We start from the raw sequence: 19092 nt of genomic DNA, 5'->3' as shown, positions 1-19092 counted from the left end.
CCTCAGCTTCAGAGGCATGCAAGCACTGTTTCAGAAGCCAAGAGAGTGTCACCTTCCAAAGTGTGTTTTGTGTGCTTTTAATGCCAACAAGTCTCCCTTGCTTTGACAGTGATAGTGTGGTGGTGGTGGTGGTGATGATGATGATATGAGTCAGCTTGAGAGGCATGCACGCACTGTTTCTGAAGCCAATAGAGTGTGACTTTCCAAAGTGCCTTTTCTGTGTGTTTTTGGTTCTTTAATGGTGATATTGATTTCAGCAGGCCTCTGAGGCAAGGCCAATGTAAATTGCTGTGATTTTTACAAACTCATGCGCAGTGAAGAAAAACCAAAGTCCCTTGACCAAGTACACACTTCTGAGAAGTACACTTGGTGCAAGAACGGTGAAACCACCTTGATATGTTCAATATGCATAGCCATGTTAAACTATGCTAAGTGTTAAACCCAAGGGGTTTGGTTATGGAATAAGCCTCTGAAATATGCAAGAGGCCATGTTAAGTAAAGCCATGTGAAATGCACAAATGTGCTGTTGTGTGTGTTTTGGAATGCAGGTTGGGGTGTTTGGCCAGAAAGGGACCGAGGAGGAGAGGGCGGGCACACGCCTCCTCCTCCCCGTGGGGTGTTGGTGGGAGCTCCGCTCCCGGCGTGTGCCCCTGCCCCGGAGGGTGGAAGCTCCACCCCCCGCGCCTTCGGCCCCCCGAGTTGTCTGAGGGACAGCAACCCGGCCCCCGGCTCAAAAAGGTTGCCTACCCCTGATCTAGCAGCTGAAGTAAGCGAAGGAAAAAAAGGAGAGTGGAAAAAGGAAAGAGAAATTGGAACATTGTAAAAGCGGATGCAAAAAAAATGCTACGATAGACTGTCCCTGCCAAACTGGTTCAATTGGAGGGCATGATATATATATTTAATTCCTAGTCACTGTCCTTTAGTTCACACAGCTATTTTGCATGTGGAAAATATGTTATTTTGCTCTTTTGGAAGCTATACAATATACTTTTTAAACAAAATGTCTTAATTTGAGAGGTTTTTGTCATTACCTAAGAAAGCTTCTCCCAAAATAAACTTCTTTTATAGTGACCAATGCCCAAATGCTTCTACTTATCCCCCCCTCCAATACACACACACATTTTTGTTTCTGCTCCCTTGTAAAAAATTGTCTTGCTATATCAGTGAAATGAAACAAATAAGTAAAATGCTTTATTTTATGGGATATGGTTTATATTTAAGCCTACAAAGAAAAGTTACTGGTGTTTAAAACTTAGTTGCCATTTTTGGGCACCATTTCCCCTTTGGATATCCATTAATGAAGCTTTTTCAGGTAGGCACTGTAAAATTTTAATAGTGGCTTTCACTAACAAATTATAACATAGTATCTTTTTTTCTTTGCACAAAGGAAAATGTAAAAGATACCAGGATTTTTGGCTGCAATCCTATGTGCAATCAGGTGGCAAACCTGTTTACAGTTAACTACTGCCATTCTATTGAAGCCAATAGCACTTGTGCAGCTGGAATTAATGAAGGTTTGTAGTTGCTCCCATTACAATTTTTTTGTCAGGGGGACTATTAATTTCATACTCAGCCTCTTCTTGTCAATATTATGCCATAGAAATCTAAGGAAAATACTATACCTGTGACAGATTTTCATAATTTAGTACTGTAAATCAGAATTCTGCCACATCTGTGAAGGATGTTAAAACAAGCATGTCATTATTAATATTTCATGCAAAATATTTGTAAAGGAACTATATAAATATTTATTTAAAGTGAATGCATGTACAGTAGACCCTTGTTATATGCTGGGGTTTGGTTCCAAGATCCCCCGTGTATAACAAAATCCGTGTATGCTCAAGTCCCATTAAATATAATGACATAGCAAAATGGTGTCCCTAATAAAAAATGGAAAATCAAAGTAAATTTATACTGTTTTGGAATATTTTCAAACCGTGTATGCTTGAATCCGTGTATAAAAAAACTGTGTATAAGAAGGGCCGACTGTACATAAAAAACATTTAAACAGAACACAGAAACTTTGCCCATAGTTACATTTTTAAAAAACAGTTATATTAAGAAAAACAATGTACACTAACTATCAGGAAATTCACTGAGAGATATCCTAGATATTATTATGGCCTTAATACCCAAAAGGCACCAGATCCTCCTGATCTTGGAAACTAAACAGGGCCAGCTCTAGTTTAGTACCTGGATGACAAACCACCAACAATTACCAGGTTGTAAGCTATATTTAAAACCACCTCTGAGTATTCCTTGTCTAAGAAATTTTAAAAATTATCTTTTAAAAATTAATATTTTATTTAAAAAGTTTATTCTTTTAATTTTTTTTTAAAAAACTTCACATCTTATCAAATTTTCACTTTAAATGCACAAAACTATGTACAAGTAAATACATTTAGGCTGTGCTTATGATATTGTAATTTAAAAGTATAATTTTAATTTTCCTAGTTATTTATGTGACAACTTTATGTAGTTACACTCAGTGATATATGGGAAATACGATTTATGGGTAACATTAGTGCAAAAATCTTTACTAAGGACTCTGTATGGTGTGATATGGAAGGAAAGCATTGGGGAGGGTGATGCCATGAGTTACCACACCAGGTGACACCACCCTAGTGGTGCCACTGATGCCATAAGGGGCATAGGAAATGCCAGGAAGCAAACAATCCCAATTGTAGACCAAATAAACCCACAGCATGCTGAGAGCTCACTAATCACAGAGCAAATGACAGTGCAAAGATTAGAAGGAAACAACTCCTAGGACTTGATCACCCTAGGAAGAGTGCTTTAGTGCAAACTCCAATTTTTTTTCTGCCAAGAGGAATTATATTTCCTTAGAAGAGTATATCAAGCAAGGTGGAACTAAATGAGAGAATTAAGAAATCAGGCAGAGATAATAATTCAGTGGTACACAGTGAAGGCACAAAATGAGGGAACAGCAACTAGCATAGAGCAAGAGAGATACAGAATAGCAGGAGTTCTGCTGGGCTGTTTTTACAATGAGAAAAAGAATAAGACATAACTTGGACAACTGAGAAGAAAACTGTAAAAAAAATGTAGCGCTTCTGAGTAAAGTGTTTTTCTGCATCAAGAATCTTGCCTTCTGTTAGATTTAATTAATAGAGTTATCAGAATAAATTGTGTCAGCAGAACCACCACAACAAAAGCCTGTGACACTTGAAACTTGCTGACTTACGGATGTTTCAAAAATCAGCATGTATGGGGGCTGCGTTCTCATTGGCCTCAAAGGTAAGGAAGATTTTCATACTTGGCTCCAACGTTGCTCCAACATGGCTCAATCATTTCTCAAAGGTGGTGGAAGTGCATGTGTCTGAACTTCAGGTGCACTTCCTTAATCATCATTCAATCATTGCTCCCTCCTTTGCGTCCCTGAATTGTTCCTGGGGAGTGGATTTCTTATGAACGCAAAGTTTGCATTCATAGGAAATCCGCTCCCCTTGTGACGATTCAAGGATGCTAGAGGGAGCCACATTTCCATGATGATTAAGGAAGTGCACCAGGTGTTCAGACATGTAAACCTGTCTCCTGTCCTGCCAGTAGATCAAAGCCAGGACTGGCACAAGACATTTTGCTTGACTAAAGCAGAGGAGAAAGGGGGTACTCCTACCCACTTAAATGGAGAGTTATAGTACCCAAAGCCAACCATGGTATTTTGGTATACAAGACAGACAATACAAGAACCACTCCTGGCAGTAGAAAATAAAGTAACAACAAACTACCGAAGTAAAAATTTGCTCCACTTGCATGACATCCAAGACAAAGATAATGGTATGGCCTGACTGATAAAAAAGAATCTGTCAAATAATCTTATCAAGCCTCTCCAAGTCCAGTCCTCTGTTGATCTCCACAGACCACCTGGCCACTGTACTAGAGGTGTAGCTGCAGTGACAAAATGAGTGCATTGGTTCCCCAAATAATAAATCTGCCCACCCTTCCATGAAACGATCCTTCAGTCTGCACATTTCCAACACTGCCAAGAGTTAGGCACAGAAATATCATTCATATCTAAAAAATCTTATATTTTACATTCTCTTGGTAACTTTGTCCTTTTTCTTTGGATATCTACCTGTACATCTAAATGTTCAAGTCACGTTTTAAGTTACTGCAGTGTTAGAAATTTTGGAATGGAAGGAAAATGTCATGGGGAGGATTCTTATTTGGGGTGCAATTCTCTCCTTTTGTCTGCTTCCATAACACCATTCCCGAGTGTACATCAAAACTGGCCATGAGTCCTTAAAGAATACTTTATTTGCAACCATATTTAATATTTTGTCTTGGCAGAGGCTGTCAATGTGGGTTAATTAATGTCATCTGTAAAGGCGGGACAACCTGAGTGAAGAATATGGTGGCAACCCTGAACTTCAATACAATGGAGGATTGAGAAATACAGTGGTGCCCCGGGTTACGAAATTAATTCGTTCCGCGGCCGCTTTCGTAACCCGAAAAGCCTTCGTAAGCCGAATTGCCATAGGCGCTAATGGGGAAAAGCCGCGATTCCGTGCGAAAAAGCCGAAAAAAGCACCAAAAGTTTTTTCGTAACCCGAAAAAACATTCGTAACCCGAAACAATAATTCCCTATGGGATTTTTTCGTATCCCGAAAATTTCGTAACCTGGGTATTTCGTATCCCGAGGTACCACTGTAGTGGCTCTCAGATTTAATAAAGTAATAGCTGGAGAACATATATTTCTGGAGATTTGTGCCTATATATAGTTTATTATTCCTGACATTTCTCTAAGGTGGAAATAACTGATGGCCAAACCATGCTTCTGACACTCTAAGAGCATTAGCAGATGAAATAAGTGGTAAAAATGCAAAGGTGACACACTGTGTAAGTCGTTCAGCTCATCTCAGCATCCCAATTAAAAATGGACTCTCCTCAGAGTAAACTCCATACACATGTTCCCCATTTCCTACCAGGATAAGGGAAAAGTGAAGTTGTAAACATACTTCCTCCCAAAATGTTGGCTTCCCAAATGGTGATGTTGTAAATATTGAATAGAATCTTGTCTGCTGATTGGCTTTCATTAAAGAATGGCAGTGTCTATGAATTTTTATGTCCATTTAAAAAACAAAACAAACCTCAATGAAGATGAAAGAATACCTTTTAGAATATCTCATGTACAATAATTAACTGTAGGATTTATATAATTTAATTAATTTAGACCACAAATTCATGAGGTCATTGTAACCTGAAGGCACATATATACACACACAGGGCATACCTATGCTAACTGTTACAATATACATAGTCAATATATAAAGCCAATTTTGTTTGTTGGCTTGAACACAAATAGCTTTTACAGAGGCATTAGCATCAATCCGAGCCAGCACATATTTAACTCCTACTAATGTCAAAATATATCTAAGGGGATACAACTGGGCATCGAATCTGTTAATCACCTAAAACAGAGGTGGGCAATTTGCAGCCCTCCAGATGTTGCTAAGATTCTAACTCCAATCATTTATAAAATTGGTTATAGTCAGACTAGGGCTGATGGGAGTTTCAGTCGAGAACTGTCAGCAGCATGATTCTCATCATTAGTGTGAAGTATTACATATCCTGGAGTGAAGACTTTTCATACAATCATAGAATCATAGAATTGGAAGAGACCACAAGGGCCACCCAGTCTTGCATAGTTTGTCACAGATTAGCTTGCCATTTGAAAATTTGAAAAATTTTGGCTGCCTAGAGTTCTCCATGTTAGGATTTCCTGACATTTGAAGAACTCTTTATAAAATAATAATAATAATAATAATAATAATAATAATAATAATACTCTATTTTTCAAATATTTTGAAATATTGTTTTGATCCTTAAAAGGTATCTGCTTTCTAAATTTTGCTATCAATGTTTGTAAGCATTGATAGTACTGGGCTAGAGATCGTTGGACTGCAACTGACATCATTGGTTGCCATGCTTAGGGTTGATGGGGAAAGTAATCTCATAACATCTGGAGGGGCACAAGTTGTACTCTTTAATCAGTCTGTTTGGCGCTATTCTGTGTCTGGATCAGGCATTATCACGCCATTCTGTGGAGCCAGCATTATGTAGAGATTTAAGCACTGGACTACAACTCTGTAGACCAGGATTTGATTCTCTGATTTAATGCATACAAGACTATTTTACTAAGCTTTGTAACCAGGGATTGTTTAACGTCTATTTCATTCTTATCAGTGCAATTCTATACATGTCTACTGGGAATTAAATCCTGTTGTATTTATTGAGTCCTGTTCTCTGGTAAGTGTGCCTAGGTCTGGAGACTAACTTTGACAATATTATTAAGCGCAAGGAACTGTTTCCATTCTGCAACCAGAAGGACAAGTCTATTAGCAGTGCCAAGCATAATTGGTTCTCAAGCCAGGACTCAGACTCTCTAAGCTTCTTGTATCAGCCCTTAATGTTTACTACTAAACCAAAGTGCTTTTGCTCTTAGAAATCCTGAATGTGGGGGATTATGGTTGTAACCTTTAAATGCGGCAAACAACTACTGAAACTGAGTTAGCCATTCAGTGGTGAATGCTGCTTCCATGTGATATTTTTATCATGCAATCACCCTGCTAGTGTTGTAGGTGGCCCAAATGTTACTAATCTTCCATTTGTAATTCTGTTTCTCCACCACTACCTCCATATTTGTTTCTTACTAGGAAAAATCTGTCAAAGAGGACAATCTGGAATTGATGCACAATGCCTTTGGATTTCTAGCATTAGGAGCCATCTGGCTGGTAGCATGTCAAGTCTTTGTACCTAGTGTGGGAATTGTGTAGTTGGTGGGACACCTTCAGACAACCCTAGGTGTCCCTTGACACCCACAGAGAGCCTCTGGAAATGCCTTGATTCTCCACTGTTTAATTTTTGGCTCATAAAATGTGGTTTTAGGCTGCTAAACCTTCTGCGGCAATAGTTTCTATGCTGTTGTGATTGTTTCAAGAGTGGACAGAAGACTATATGGGACCATTGTTAGACCCCTATGCATGTGCTGGAAACCTGAAACTTTATCTTCTCAATTTTTATGCAAGGCAGGGCTTGCCATGCCCTTAGGCCGAGTGGAAGGGTTTCCTCAGGTAGCAGCTGGTGGGAGTTGACAGCAGGATATTGGATGAGAAAATTGCCTCCTGTATGGCTGCTCTACTGCTGAATAAAAGAGTTACTTTTTAGACTGCAGCTTTCAGAATTCCCACAACCATCACAGAGGAATTCTTGAGATTGCCATCTAAAACGCTAACCTTTCCATGCTCCTGCCTTCATGTACAATGTCAAGTAAATTTGTTGTTGCTGTTGTTGTGTTCCTTCTAGTCTTTTCCAACTTATAGCAACCCTAAGGCGAATCTATCATGAGGTTTTCTTGGCAAGTTTCTTCAGACGGGGTTTACCATTGCTATGTTCAGAGGTTGAGAGATTGTGATTTGAAGTAAAAGGCAGCTTCAAATATGGCATGATAAGGAAGGACTACCAAATGTGACATAATTTTGTGTCCATATCTTAGCATGCAGGTAACAAATTAGCAAAACCTAATTACTCCCTAAATTATAGACACAACAGTCTTGATATAATGCTGAAAGTAGAAGCACAACTGACAATCTGCTAACATTTTCTAACTGGTAAGAAGAAAAGCTGACAGAGTCAATAATGAAATTGGCTAAATATACTTGATGTGTGTTTCTTTCAGTTGTCAGAAATAATTTGCCAACTTAGTGGCCCAGATAGTTATTTTATTCCACACTTCAATAAGTAGGAAAACTAGTCAAAGACCCAACAAAGGATATTCCAGTCTCAAAATGGAGCTGTTCAGATGCCACACCAGTCCATGGTGTTTGGTATTACAAGAACAAACAAAGGGCTTGGGCATTCTCTCCTCCTGCCATGCTCAGTAATTAGTAATTCATTTACAACTAGTGCTTGGGATCATCACTCTCCTTCCCATTCCCCTATCCCAATATGTTACTCATTCAGAACTGTTTTACAGAAGTAAAATGTTACTCATAATTTCTGAGTAGCTAGCAGTATAACACTAGTTACACATTATTAATGTAATACTCAACACTAATTTCAGGGTCTTTCAAACGCCCCCTAAGGCCTCCAGTAATTTTTTGAAATTAGTAAATGTTACTCATCCAAAGGTTCTAACACTGATAAACATTTAAAAGCAACATTACTGGCCCTGATTACATTTTTAAAGAAAATATTGTAATTAATTGTTAGTCATGCCATTAATTTAATTACTTCCAAGCTCAGGATTTGTCTACATGGGTTATTTACTCCACATTTCCCCTGGGCTCACTACATCCTGTTTACACAGCTTGGGTGTGCTCCTGGACTCCAATCTCAGGATGCCCAGGTCTCAGCAGTGGCCAGGAGTGCATTTGCACAATTAAAACTTGTGTGCCAGTTGCACCCATTCCTTGAGATGTCAGATCTGGCTACAGTGACACATGCTTTGTTTACATCCCATGTGGACTACTGTAACGCACTCTATGTTGGCCTGCCTTTGGAAACTGTTCAGAAACTTCAGCTGGTCCAAAATACTGCGGCTAGAATGCTGACCGGAGCCAGTTACAGGGAGCGTATAACTCCTGTATTGAAAGAGCTTCACGGGCTACCGGTTTGTTTCTGAGCACTATTCAAAGTGCTGGTCATGACCTATAAAGTCCTACATGGGAATGGTATCTTCGCTGTTCTCTGGGCTAGGGGGTGTTACTGAAAACAGATTGCTGGAGAGATCCCTCAGGATCCTGCCAGAACTCTTTCTCTCAATGTGCCCCTCAACTGGGAGAGTACCACAGACATTATTTCCCAGCATCCAGATCTTCACACCCTCAGAAACACTTTGGTTTGGATGCTGCTTGTAAAAGTATACACAGTATCTCTCCCAAGCGTCCTCTCAGACCTGCTTCCAAAAAACGGCCATGGTACATGGAAGATCTTCGGGCCAGGAAGCGGGTTCTGTGACGGCTAGAGCGCAAATGGCGGAGACATCAGCACTTAGCCGACAAGACACTCCTGGACTCTCTTTTGGAGGACTACGGAGTGGCGATAATCGCAGCGAAGAATTCGTTCTTTTCTGCGTGTATCGCGTCTGCGGAGTCACGTCCAGCAGAGCTGTTCAGGGTAGTGAGAGAGCTTACTCGACTCCCTCCTCCCCTGAACCCTATTTTGGAACCATCTAAAGCCTGCTGTGACGAGTTTAACAACTTCTTCACGGATAAAATCTCTCGGATAAGGGCTGATCTTGACTCCATTATTAGTTCAGAATCTAGAGTAGAGGCATCCGGAGCTTCCGTGGACTTGGTTAAACTGAATCACTTTGAGTCTGTCTGTACCGAGGATGTGGACAAGATTCTCCGAAGCGTTAGGAAGACAACTTGCTCTCTCGATCCCTGTCCCTTATGGCTGACAGCTCAAGGGGGAGCGGTTGTAACCGATATGTTACACCTTATCATTAATGCATCCTTCAGGGATGGGCAGTTTCCATCTATTTTGAAGACGGACATTGTTAAACCTTTGTTGAAAAAGCCCTCCCTTGACCCCCTAATTCGGAACAATTATCGGCCTGTCTCGCTGCTGCCATTTTTAGGGAAGGTGATCGAGAGGGCAGTTGCCTTTCAGCTTCAGGGGATCTTGGATGAGACGGATTATCTGGACCAGCTTCCGGGCGGGTTATGGAGTTGAGACTGCCATGGTCGCCTTAGTTGATGATCTCCGTCTAGGCATGGACAGGGGGAGCGTGTCCCTGTAAGTGCTCTTGGACATCTCAGCGGCCTTCGATACCATCGACCATGGTATCCTTCTGGATCGCCTGAGGGAGTTGGGTATCGGGGGCTCTGCTCTGCAGTGGTTCCGTTCCTACCTCTCGGGCAGATTCCAGATGGTGGAGCTGGGGGACTGTCGCTATCATAGGAGGGCCCTTACATCTGGAGTCCCTCAGGGAGCGATTTTGTCCCCTATGAAGCCACTGGGAGAGATCATCCGGAGACACGGGGCGTGGTGTTATCAGTACGCTGATGACACCCAAATAGTCTTCTCTGTGTCTCTGACTGATGCAGTAACTAGGGATGGCATCTCTCCTCTTAATGCTTGCTTGGAGTTGGTAATGGGCTGGATGAGGGAAAACAGACTCAGCCTGAATCCAGAGAAAACGGAAGTACTGGTGATTGGCTCTCCTGGCCCGGGTAAGGAAATTGTTCCACCTGTCCTAAACGGGGTCACGCTCCCTGTGAAGGACTCTGTTCGCAGTTTGGGGGTGCTCCTGGACTCGTTGCTCCACCTTACTGCTCAGGTGGATGCGACGGTCAGGAGCACCTGCTATCAGCTTCGGCTGATATGCCAACTGTGACCCTTCCTTGGCCGGGGGGACCTTGAAACCATTGTGCATGCTCTGGTAACCTCTCGATTAGATTTCTGTAATGCGCTTTACATGGGGCAACCCTTGTACCAGACCCGGAAGCTTCAATTAGTGCAGAATATGGCTGCTAGGCTGGTTACTGGATGTTCCAGAGCCAGCCATATAACACCAGTCCTAAAAGATCTTCATTGGCTGCCTATTCGCTTCCAGGCCGAATACAAGGTGTTGGTTATTACCTATAAAGCCCTAAATGGCTTGGGCTCAGGGTACTTGGAGGACCGCCTCTCCCCATACAATCCGCCCCGCACTCTCAGATCGGGTGAGAGACATCTTTTAAGAGTTCCAGATACTAGATATGTTTCATCTCGGAGGGCCTTTTCTGTTGTAGCCCCACAGCTCTGGAACTCCCTCCCCAATGAGCTCCGTACTTCCACCTCCCTTGATGTCTTCAAGAAGAACCTGAAGACTTATTTATTCCGCCAGGCTTCCCCCCTGTGAGCCTTGTTGTTATGCTCTTCCCCTTCACAATGTTTTGCTGTATTCCATTCTACACAGCCACTTGTATGGATGTTGTTGTTTGTAATTGTTTTTACTGCTATTCTTATAATACTGTTGGGGTGTGGGGTTGTGATGTTTTTATTTGTTTTTATCCTTGTTGTACACCGCTGTGATCTTTGGAACAGCGGTATAGAAATAAATTATTATTATTATTATTATTATTATTATTAAAAGATAGGTTTTTAGGCTCACATTTGGTTGCTGATGATCATAACCATGAATCCAAAAAGTTACAAGATTGTAAATCTGGTTTATGATCTTGTAACTATGTATTGAACTGGATACCAGGCAAAGTGCAAAAGTTTGTGCATCTGTGCTTAAATGAAAGTCTGTTTTAGCTCATTTTTCTTTTAAAGGATGGTCTGACAGCCAATGTAGCTGACAAAGGGAAGGGGTAATACAATGAAATGGCCCTCTTCCAGTTAATAATTTGGCTCCACTGTTTTGGATAAAATCCAATTTCCAAGACAGTGACAAAGGCAGCTACAATATAATGTACTGCAACTACTGTATATAAATGGGGGGGGGGGGGGGGGGTTTAACAGAGCATAAGTAGTTATTGTCAATCTATCGTCACCCAGGAATGATTATACAGCTGGCATATCAGCTGAAGCCAAGAAAAGGCACTTTGGAGCACAGAAATCACCTGAGAGCTGCCAGTCCAATACTGTACCCACACACTGGTTCAATAAAGTCACATATTCACCTGTCATGACCTCTCCCAGCAGTTTTGTGTAGATATTAACTAGGATCGGAGAAATATCACTTGATAGATAGTTCTGGGCAGCAAAAGCCTGTTACAGTGGCAGTCATTCCAGGATAGGGCACAAAGGCTTTGCAAAAAGTCAAGATAACAGCTAAAGGGTTTCTGAAATGAGAACCAATGTCAGTTATGCACAGACTTAGCAGAGAAAGCACATCAGGACTGTCCAAAAGCAAGGTCTAGGAAAAAGAACATCCTATACCATCGGTTAAGTCGGATGAAGGAAAAGCAGAGAGGAAGTGCATTATCAAGCCAAGGGCAGATGATAGCAGAAACCAACAACACAACTAGGGCTAAAGAGCTACTAAGAATCTGGTATAGCTATGTATGTTACTTTCTCAGGCAACTGCAGCACTATCAAAATAGTTTCCAGCAAACAAACTCAATCAGTAGGATCTAAGTTGCAGTGACAGATAACCTACTCCCTATACAATTTTAGATGTTTTTAATCTTGCATTTCCATCCAGCAGCTATATCTCAGTAGCAGACTTTCACAAACAAATAGACTTATGGTCAACTAGGTCAAGAATATCAAGGCTTCTTGTAGTGTCTTCCTCATATGCTAGCAGAGCCAAAGATATACCTGAAGCCAAGAAAAACCAAGCACTGTTTACAACAGCTTCTCCTCCTCTGCTGCTGCTGGCTATAGTCTTATTCAGACACTTCTAGCTTCTCCACAGAGCACAGCTGTGGCTTGGAGTCCATGTTCAGCAGCATCCCATTTCCTGAGAATTCAGAGCCAAATGTTAAGACCAGGGGTTGGGTCCTTGTGGTGTCACAGAGGTGGGACAATCAAGAGATGGGAGTAGGTTTCCAGACCTTGAGGATCATCCTGGTCACCCTCCTCTGAACAGGTTCGAGCTTGAGAGTCCTTACTCTCAAGGAATCCTGTGATGTAACCTCCTAGGCACAATCATTGTGACTGTCCCTGTTACAATGTGAATAATTTTCTGTAATCATTGGGAGGAATCGCAGAGCATTTGTGATTATTTTAAAAAATACCCCCCCCCAAAAAAGTGAAATAATACATTGGTAAGGAGTAATGCTATATATTCCTTTTCACCAGTTAGTAAGAAATAATTAAAGAAAACTACTTTTAAAAAAACTTTTGTTGCTATTTGTTTTTGCAAAGGAATACTAACATTACTTCATTAACTTTCAAAATAATGTTTCCACATTCTAGTCTTTCAACAAAGATTGTCAAAGGCCATTTAGGCTGCATCTGTCCCAAATAATTACTAGAATCTAAACTCCACAAAAATGTAAGACATATGCATGTGCAGACACTGCACGGCGTCGGCATCATCATAGTGGTGCCCATGTGGACAGGATGCTGCCATGCTGCTGCTGCCTGTACAGACCAGGGTTCTGGAGCATGCAGTAGCCGTGCGCTCTGGAACCCTAGTTTTGGCACCAGCACACCACTTTTGGCCAGTGTGTCTTGGGCCTTAACTTTTTTTGGTGGGAAATCACTCTGTCAAATGCTTAAATTAATTAGCAAGTCCAACCCAAATCACTCAATTTTTTTCTTAATAAATTGATTTTCTCCAAAATCAGATTCCCTTTAGATAATTACTAACTTTTAATTCCACTCTATTCAGTTACATCATCCTTAGTGGTGGTGTTGTGTGTCTTCAGGTTGTTTCCAACTTATGGCAACCCTGAAGTGAATCTATCACAGGTTTCTCTTGGTGAGCTTTATTCAGGGGAGTCTTGCCTTTGCCTTCTTCTGAGGCTCAGAGGGTGTTACTTGCCCAAGGTTACTCAGTGGGTTTCCAAGGCCAAGCAGGGATTTGAAATCTGTTCTCTAGAGTCATAGTCCAATGCTTAGACCAGAATAACACACTCGTTTCCCCTTCCTTAAATTAAATTCAACATACATAGGGTGCACATCACAATATATAGGATAGTGAGGTCTGGAAAGTTTTGTTTTGTTTTTTTGTTTATTTTACTTGTTTTGTTTTTACTGTGAAGCAAGTGCTTACCTTATCTATCTCACTTTTTAAAAAACTTAAGTCAGTCAATGGCAAGCTGGCTTCTACTTTATGCTAACTGAAACTCCAAATGATACTAGTAGGCACAAAAAAAGATGCTGATTCTTGATTTCCTTTCCATGAGCAGTGCATGAAAAGGGAAATGGCTGCCTTGCCAGAGGTACAAAACCTAGATATGTTCTTGGGGGACAGGCTCCATTTTACAAGACATTTCCTGTGGCTTTAGCAGGAGCTTGACATGCTGCCTTTTAGAAGGCAAATCTTTTCCTGATGGAGAGATAAGAGATGGAGAACGTTTCACCTACTGCTTGATTTCTATCTGTTCTGATTATTTCTTTTGGCTGTAGTCCACTCAGGCCTAAGCCCCTGTAGGTTCCATTAAATCAACAGATTCTCATCCATGGAAATGAACAGCAATCAGAAATGTTTAGACTTAGCTGTTTTAAAATCTACTATTACCCTCCACTTTTCCTTTTTATTTCAATAGTTGAGGAGTGTGTGTTTAAGCATGTATTTGCTTGTTCAGCTCATTTACGCCTCATCCACATGATGCATCCCTGAGTTTTCCATTGCCTACATGTTCACTGATCCTGTGGATGATAAATCCCCTTGACATTTGATATTTCACTGATACTTAAAATGCTTCTACGCCCCAAAGAATATTAATAAGGAATCACTGGAACAATCCCAGTATTTGTTGTTGCTCTTGGCATTCTAAAGGTGAGTTGTGGTAACAGCTCCTTTTCTATATGTTTTTCCAGGTGGATGGATTTTTGACATTGCTGTTTGGTCTTGCTAGCATTAATACACTGACAGTGATTAGTGTGACCCGGTATATAAAAGGATGCCATCCGGACAGAGGTAAGATAGCTTGGACAGCACAGATTTCATGCTCAAATGCTATTAAGGCCTGATTTCTCATCTCACAGGATAGCAGCCTATATTTGTACCTTTTTAAAAATTGATATTAACAAAATAAACACATCTAGGTTATGTCTAGTTTTAGAGAAATTATATATTTGGGCAAACGGACTTCTTCTTAGCACATATCCCTTCCTGTATTATGGGGTCCCCATATTTCATACCTCATATCTGGAGACAGCATATTCTTGAGAGATCAATGACCTTTCAGGAGCACTAGGTCAGGCTCCCAGGAGAAAAGAAGCATGTCCAGAAGTATATGCACATCCAGTAACGGGACAATCAAATCTAGATGGGTGTATTAAGTGCTCCCTCCTTTTCCCAAGTCATTTGTATTTCCTCTTGCAATTTGAGATAAAGGATCTCCTTGCACCCAAACTGTAAGCCAACCTCTCTGCCTAGTCTGTGTTATGTTCCCAGCTAAACTTCTCTGTCCATCCTAGAGGTATCATGATCCAATTGCTATTTTTGTCACATTAAAAATAAAGCCATCAACAAGCAGACTCCCATTGCTAGTTCGTGGGAAAAGGCATTCAGCTTTTGTTACCTTATAAGATACCCATCGCTTGGAGGTAGATTTTAGATATAAGAATGGGTCATAGAAACCTAGGCTCTTAGCGCACAGCCAGCATACAGCTCACTCCCAGACACCCCCTCTCCATGGTCTACTCATCAGACAGGTAATTATCACCCTCCTTCAAACCCCTCAAACTCCCTATCCAGTTTCTATATTTCCATTTCGATTAGCTCTGCATGCTGTGTCTGTGTGAATTGCTATTCTGTGTGTGGTTGCACTCTGCATTTTTCTAAAAAAAACCTTCTTAGATCACTCCAAACCTGGAGTTCTCCTCAGTTGTTGCTGATATATATTTAGGTGCAAACAGTCCTAAAAGTTACCCAACCTCTTGCAAAAGCTAATTTCCCCAACAATTAAAGTAACACTGTCATATTTGGACACACATACCCCAGGCCACCCACCTTTCTTTGGGTAACATTCTGGCCTTCCAATTTTCTAGGTGCAATTTTCTTATTTGTCTTTATTGTGCAATTATAACTGTATGCCTTCAGACTTTATCACGAGGGTTGAAAAGTGGAATTAGAGCAGGATAGCTGCTTATCACACTATGCTATATCTGTTCAGTAGCTGGTCAGTAGACCATCCATTGCTCTTTCTCATTGACAAGTAAAATTTGTCAATGTCTCCCAATCCTGCTGCTTTTCCACTTTGATTCACATGTGATAAGTTCTTCATGATGCAATTTGATATGCAAGCAATCACATAGCGTGATTGGGCATAAGTATGCGCCCCCCTCCTCTCCCTCTTGCTATTCCCAAGCAAGCTTGTTTTTCTTTTCTCTTTTTAAAATTTCTTTTCTTTTCTTTCTTTTTTACTTAATGGGCTGACATGATTAAACATTTGCACTAAAACATTTTTTTTTTAAAAAAAATGCAGACTGAAAGACATGCTGGGAAGGAGTTAGGGAAGGACATGCTGGGAAGGGCAGAGAGACAGGACTATGGAAGCCAGTGTGCAAGAGGCAGAAGCAGCACCATTTCACTTTTAAAGAGCTATGCAATAATTACTGTGTCCAACCCAGTATGTTTGCATTTCCTACACAAACGCTGTTGGAGCACCTTACAAGCCTGTTGTGATAAAGTCCATTATGTAACTGAGTGCCATCTTCTCCTGATGTGTGTTTCAGGACAATGTATCAGCAATAGCAGCATCTCCGTGGCCCTTTTTCTTATATGGATAGCAGCTTTCTTCTGGTCAGTAGCTCCAGTCCTGGGATGGGGCAGTTATACAGGTAATGGATTTCTATTTAGGCCTGAAGTAGGCATTTATGGGTACATTGATGGGGGTGTGGGATGGGGAATAATCCAGTAATTACATGGGTAAAAGAAGGGAAATGTTATTTTACACTGCTTGAAATAAAATGTCAGCACACTAGGATTAGTCCCAAGATTTGTTTTTTAAATCAAAATGTTATAAGATTTGGAGAGTTTCAGATTCAGATTTTGGTTATAATGCTATATCAATAACCTGAGAGTAACCCTTACTGAACTCAGTGGAATAACTTCTAAGTAGGAAGTTTATCGTCCCTGTCGCCCCCCCCCCCCATTATGGGCACGGGAAGAGGATGCTTGTGGACGCGCACAACCAAGAAAAAATGGATTTTATCGCACACCAAAGCATCCTCCAAAAGGCCCCATTCTGGTACCCAGCACCAAGCCATCCTTGTTCAGTGCTGAGAAGTGCTATCTTTGCCTGATGGAAGTTTTCCTACATCCAAGGGTATTAAAAGAAAACTTCAGTCAGGCAAAAATGGCGCTCCTCAGCACTGAATGGGGACAGCATGGCGCTGGGTGCCAGAATGGGGCCTTTTGGAGGATGCTTTGGTGTGCAAGAAAATCCATTTTTTCTTGGTCACGTGTGCCCACGAGCATCCCCTTCCCGTGCCCATAATGGGGGTGGGTGGGTGCAATAAACTTCTAGATGTGTGTAATATTGCACTGTTACCAAAAATGTAGTTCTCATCAAGTTCAAAGTTATCAAATTTAGTTCTCATCAAATCCTAAATGTAATTCTAACTAGCCCAACATCTTTAATGGTGTTTTGTGCTAGTTTAGCATTTTAAATTACTATATGGAACCAATATAAGTGCAGTTGTGTGGACAAAAGCTTCTTCACAGGGTACATCTAAACAGTAAAAATAATGCAGTTTAACACCACTTTAACTACTGTGGCTCTATCCTACAAAGTCCTCAGATTTGTAGTTTTGTGAGGCACCAGCAGTCGTTGGCAGAGAAGGCTAAATACCTTGTAAAACTCAAATTCCAGGATTCCATAGCATAGAGCTACAGCATGTAAAGTGGCATCAAACTGCATTATTTCTACCATGTAGACGAACCTACACCTAGCCACAACAGCACTACAGTAACTGGATATATATATATGTATGTATGTATGTATGTATGTATGTATGATTGCAAATCCAAACCTACCAAAATATATATATATATATATATATATATATATATATATATATATATATATATATGATTGCAAATCCAAACCTACCAAAATTAGTGACTGCTACAATTGGGAATACAGTGGCCACAATTTTATAATGCAATCTGTATTACATACCTTTACACCTACTTAGCTACGTAGAAGAGGCACTATGGAACCTTCCAAGTGAATCACACAGATGCATATCAGGGCACTAACAAGTGTCCCAGTGAGTACTGGACTCTACTGTTGTGCATTGGCAATCCCTAGATGTTGTGCACTGGGAAAACTTGGTGAGCATCATTGCCCATTGTGTATCAGGACTGATGCACATCAGTCCAGATGCACATTGGGATGGATGCACAATGATCACTTCATTAGTTGCCCTATGTAGTAATGTTATAGCAGCCCCTTGCTGAATACAAATGTAAAACTGCTCAGATCCCGCAGACATACGTATACTTATGTAGGCCTAAATCCCATAATGAATTCCATCCAATGTAATAACTTTTTTCATTTTCCGTATTCAAAGGTATCATACAAGTCTGGCTTGACTCAAAGATAAGATAGCCATGGGGGTTAGGATTAGGTCTAATCCATTTCTGCTAGCAAAATTTTTCCCTGTGGCAGAGCCATCTGTTGGTGACTGATCTGAAAGCTCTGCTGATAATCTGTTGTCAGAACTGCTCTGCTGGCTAAGGTCTGCTTGCAGAATTGCTGAAAAGGGACCAGAGAAAGAGCGAGGTAAGGGAGGAGATGAGCTGTGCCAAATCCAACCTTATTTCAGTGATCACAGCCACAATTCTGGAAAAAGTCAAGCAAAACCAGTCCTATGCTGAGAGAGTTTGAACGCAGCACACCATCAGCTAGCTTGGTATTGGTTCAGCTTGTTCTTGGCCAGCTTTGCCAGATAAGGTTGCACTCTAAGTAGTTGATTTTTAGTTAGTTTGTTTTTTAAAATCATAATGCTGCAAAACTGCTGTCCTGTGGAACAAAACACACCTAGATGGTGAGGCCACAGATACCATGTAACTGTAAAAGTAACTAAAAACAGGGTTATGCAACAAATGGTATAAAATTATTTCTTCTTGAATTGTGACCTTAATTATGCTTCAGTTATTGAGCAAGAGAAAGAAATTACCCATAACACATTATTTATAATGAGTGACTTACATGCTCTGATATTAGTGTATCTCCAAATGCTACCTTAGCGATTGGTATGACTCAGTAGGATGCCATTTCTGTGTTGAAAAAAGCATAGTGTAGGTCACTGCTGTTGCAAAGGAGGAAGGATGGATTAAACAAAGGTGACAGTTGGAGGGGGAAGTTGTTATCTGAATTTATTAAGGTATTGTTGTCATCTCCAACTCTTCAAACCTACCTGAATTGATTTTAAAATTGCAAAAATACAGCAACCCATATAATAATAATAATAATAATAATAATAATAATAATAATAATAATAATAATA

General features: G+C 40.7%; 1 protein-coding gene across 1 annotated transcript in view; it reads left to right on the top strand.

The window, feature by feature from the left end:
- LOC121915043 (opsin-5-like) overlaps positions 1-19092 on the top strand; it is a 39914-nt gene that overhangs the window by 17832 nt on the left and 2990 nt on the right. The window contains exons 3-4 of the mRNA XM_042438910.1: positions 14449-14548; positions 16312-16416. Of these exons, the coding sequence (XP_042294844.1) occupies positions 14449-14548; positions 16312-16416 (205 nt within the window). The remainder of the gene's footprint in view (positions 1-14448; positions 14549-16311; positions 16417-19092) is intronic.

This window comes from Sceloporus undulatus, chromosome 1 (assembly GCF_019175285.1).
Source record: "Sceloporus undulatus isolate JIND9_A2432 ecotype Alabama chromosome 1, SceUnd_v1.1, whole genome shotgun sequence".
NCBI classification, from domain to species: domain Eukaryota; kingdom Metazoa; phylum Chordata; class Lepidosauria; order Squamata; family Phrynosomatidae; genus Sceloporus; species Sceloporus undulatus.
This window is presented reverse-complemented; position numbering and strand designations above follow the sequence as displayed.